The sequence below is a fragment of the Halyomorpha halys genome, unplaced genomic scaffold, assembly GCF_000696795.3.
Source record: "Halyomorpha halys isolate HHAL.00 unplaced genomic scaffold, Hhal_1.1 Scaffold527.1, whole genome shotgun sequence".
Classification (NCBI taxonomy): Eukaryota; Metazoa; Arthropoda; class Insecta; order Hemiptera; family Pentatomidae; genus Halyomorpha; species Halyomorpha halys.
In genome coordinates, this window is record NW_027107993.1 from 569,142 (window position 1) to 571,498 (window position 2,357).

At 45.4% G+C, this 2,357-nt stretch overlaps 1 protein-coding gene across 5 annotated transcripts in view; it reads left to right on the forward strand.

Annotated features, from left to right (window-relative positions):
- Positions 1 to 2,252, forward strand: part of LOC106683919 (ankyrin repeat and protein kinase domain-containing protein 1) — a 32,008-nt gene extending 29,756 nt beyond the window's left edge. For 4 of the 5 annotated variants that reach the window (XM_014425681.2, XM_014425682.2, XM_014425684.2 and 1 more), the window contains one exon: positions 1,930 to 2,252. In XM_014425681.2, coding sequence (XP_014281167.1) covers positions 1,930 to 1,993 — 64 coding nt within the window. In that variant the 3' untranslated portion in view covers positions 1,994 to 2,252. The remainder of the gene's footprint in view (positions 1 to 1,929) is intronic. The other variant, XM_024361628.2, reaches the window with a different exon arrangement.
- The last annotated feature ends 105 nt before the right edge of the window (positions 2,253 to 2,357 follow it).

A 2,357-nucleotide genomic window follows, 5' to 3' on the forward strand; every position in this document is an offset into this window, starting at 1 on the left:
AAGGTGGATTGCGTTTTTTTGTGTGTTATGATCTCATTTTGTGAGATTGTGGCATGGCATACATGGATAGTTCAATCGAGCAATTTTTAAAAAGCACCTGAAATTGAAAAAAGGTGGATTGCGTTTTTTTTGTGTGTTATGATCTCATTTTGTGAGATTGTGGCATGGCATACATGGACCAACCTATTCGCTATAATTGTCTGTTTGAGAAGTCAGATAAGTGATAGAGATATATTATGTTGCAAGAGGTCTATGGCTTAGATCACTCGGCTATCGTGAGGGGTTGTAATCGTAGTGGTTGATATCGGGATCTACGCCTCCAGCTTGAGTCCGAAGATAGCCCTCGAACATGCCGAAAATATTCTGCTACCATCGTAACTGTACCGAAGAGGGACGGCATCAGAACCCTGCGAAGACGGATGCCATAGTCATGTCCTTTCAGAAGGGCAAGAGAGGCAAACTCCCCCAGCGGTTCATAGTGGACGGCGAAAGCCCAAGGACCTCCAACACCATACTCTGCCTTGGCGTGACACTTGACAGGTATCTTATCTTCTCCAGTCACGTCAACGGGAAACTCAAACTGACGCAGTTGAAGTCCTACAGGCTCTACCACCTGCTCACTTAACAGCAGATCTCACTTCGGGTCAAGTTGAAGATTTATAGAGCAATCATCCGTCCGACTCTGCTCTATGGTGCCCCGCTCCTGCGACATCTTTTCAAGACCACGCTGAAAAAGCTGCAGAGTTTCCAGAATTCCCTCCTTCGGCGAATAGTCCGAGGAACTTCACTCCAAAGAGCCAGGAACAGTGCTATCCATGGTGAGCTCCAGTTTCTTTTTGTGCCGGAGTTCGTAGTTTTTTGATGGGCTGAAGGCATGTGCTAACCCGCTGTTCAGAGAGGTCGCCCCTCTACCAAGACCCGGGAGGTGGCAAAGCATTGTCCCCTTTGTCGACGTCCTCGTCGAGGAAAGGGCTTCGGGCTCTGCAGCCTGAAGTCATGTTTTTTTCTCCCTAACCTCCTATTTATTTAGTTTGAATCAATTACAATTATATACATTTTACTTAGTCTAGGAAAAATTATCTATACACATATTTACATTTTATCTTGTTTTGCCGGATGACATTATAAGATGAAGAAAAACATTGTCCGCTGAAGGTGGTTTGTACATGAGTGGCGTGATAGCCGGGGAGCTAACAGAGAATGGGGAGGGACCATTCCGGCTGGTGGTGTTGAGGTGTGGGTGACTTCAGGCTGCAGAGCCCGAAGTCCTTCCCTCGGCGAGGACGTCGACCAAGGGGACCGTGCTTTGCCACCTCCCAGGTCTCGGTGGAGAGGCGATCTCTCGGAATAGAGGATTGGCACAGGCTTTCAGCCCATCAAAGAATTTGATGTGCCTACGGCCTATGAATTCCGGCACAGAAGGGAGTTGGAGCTCCTCACTGATGACTCTATTCCTGGACTGAAGCCATCTTAACCCATCTCCCCTTTTATCCCCCAGTGAAGCGGTCCTCCTCATTCTTTGTACCCTCCGGCCAGCGGCTCCTCGGTCAATATTGTAACCCCCGCCTTCATCGGACCCAGTCCAAACCCTTTTAATGCCCATGTGGCAAAGGATGGGCACCAATTACGTATGAATATATTTAGATATTAATATTGTTGCTATTTAATAAAGGAGGTAAGAAGAAAAAAAGATTATTGGACATAATATATATAATTATAAAATATATGAAAGAGACATCAGATCCTTTCGTATTTACTTAATAATTACCGGTGTCCAAAAGAAAGAATCCTTTTTGAGAATATTAGCTCTAATGTAGCAACATGTTATCTAATAAACAAAAATAAAATAAAATGAGGAGGTGACTGACCTCAGTGTTACAGGAACCAAGCAGCTAAATAAATAAATCGCTAACGGTAAAAATGTTTTAGGAATGATGAGAGCGAATGGACGTTGCCAACAGGTGTTCGTGAACACGGAAGGTGCTCGCGCTGAGGACGTGTCGTTGCGGATGTGCCCCGAGGACGGAGGGTTCGAGCTGTCGGTGATCCACAAGGAGGAAGGGACCAAGGCCAGTGCGAGGAGGGAGGTGAGGAGGCTCTATACCTTCCAGAGGCCCCTCTACTGGAACAGGGTAGTGGCCAACGTCAATCCAGAGGGTGTCCTCCATCTTGTCGTCCCTGGGCCGGTCCTGCAGCAGCAGACCTTTCCCATCGACCCCAGTTTCTGAATAAATGTGTTTTGTCCCAAATCTTTTTTTTTTTTTTTTTTTATTATTTATTTATTGTAATTTACAACTGTACAAAATAATACAACAGGTAAATATGTAGTATGTTTCATATACACTTGAAAATCTTGG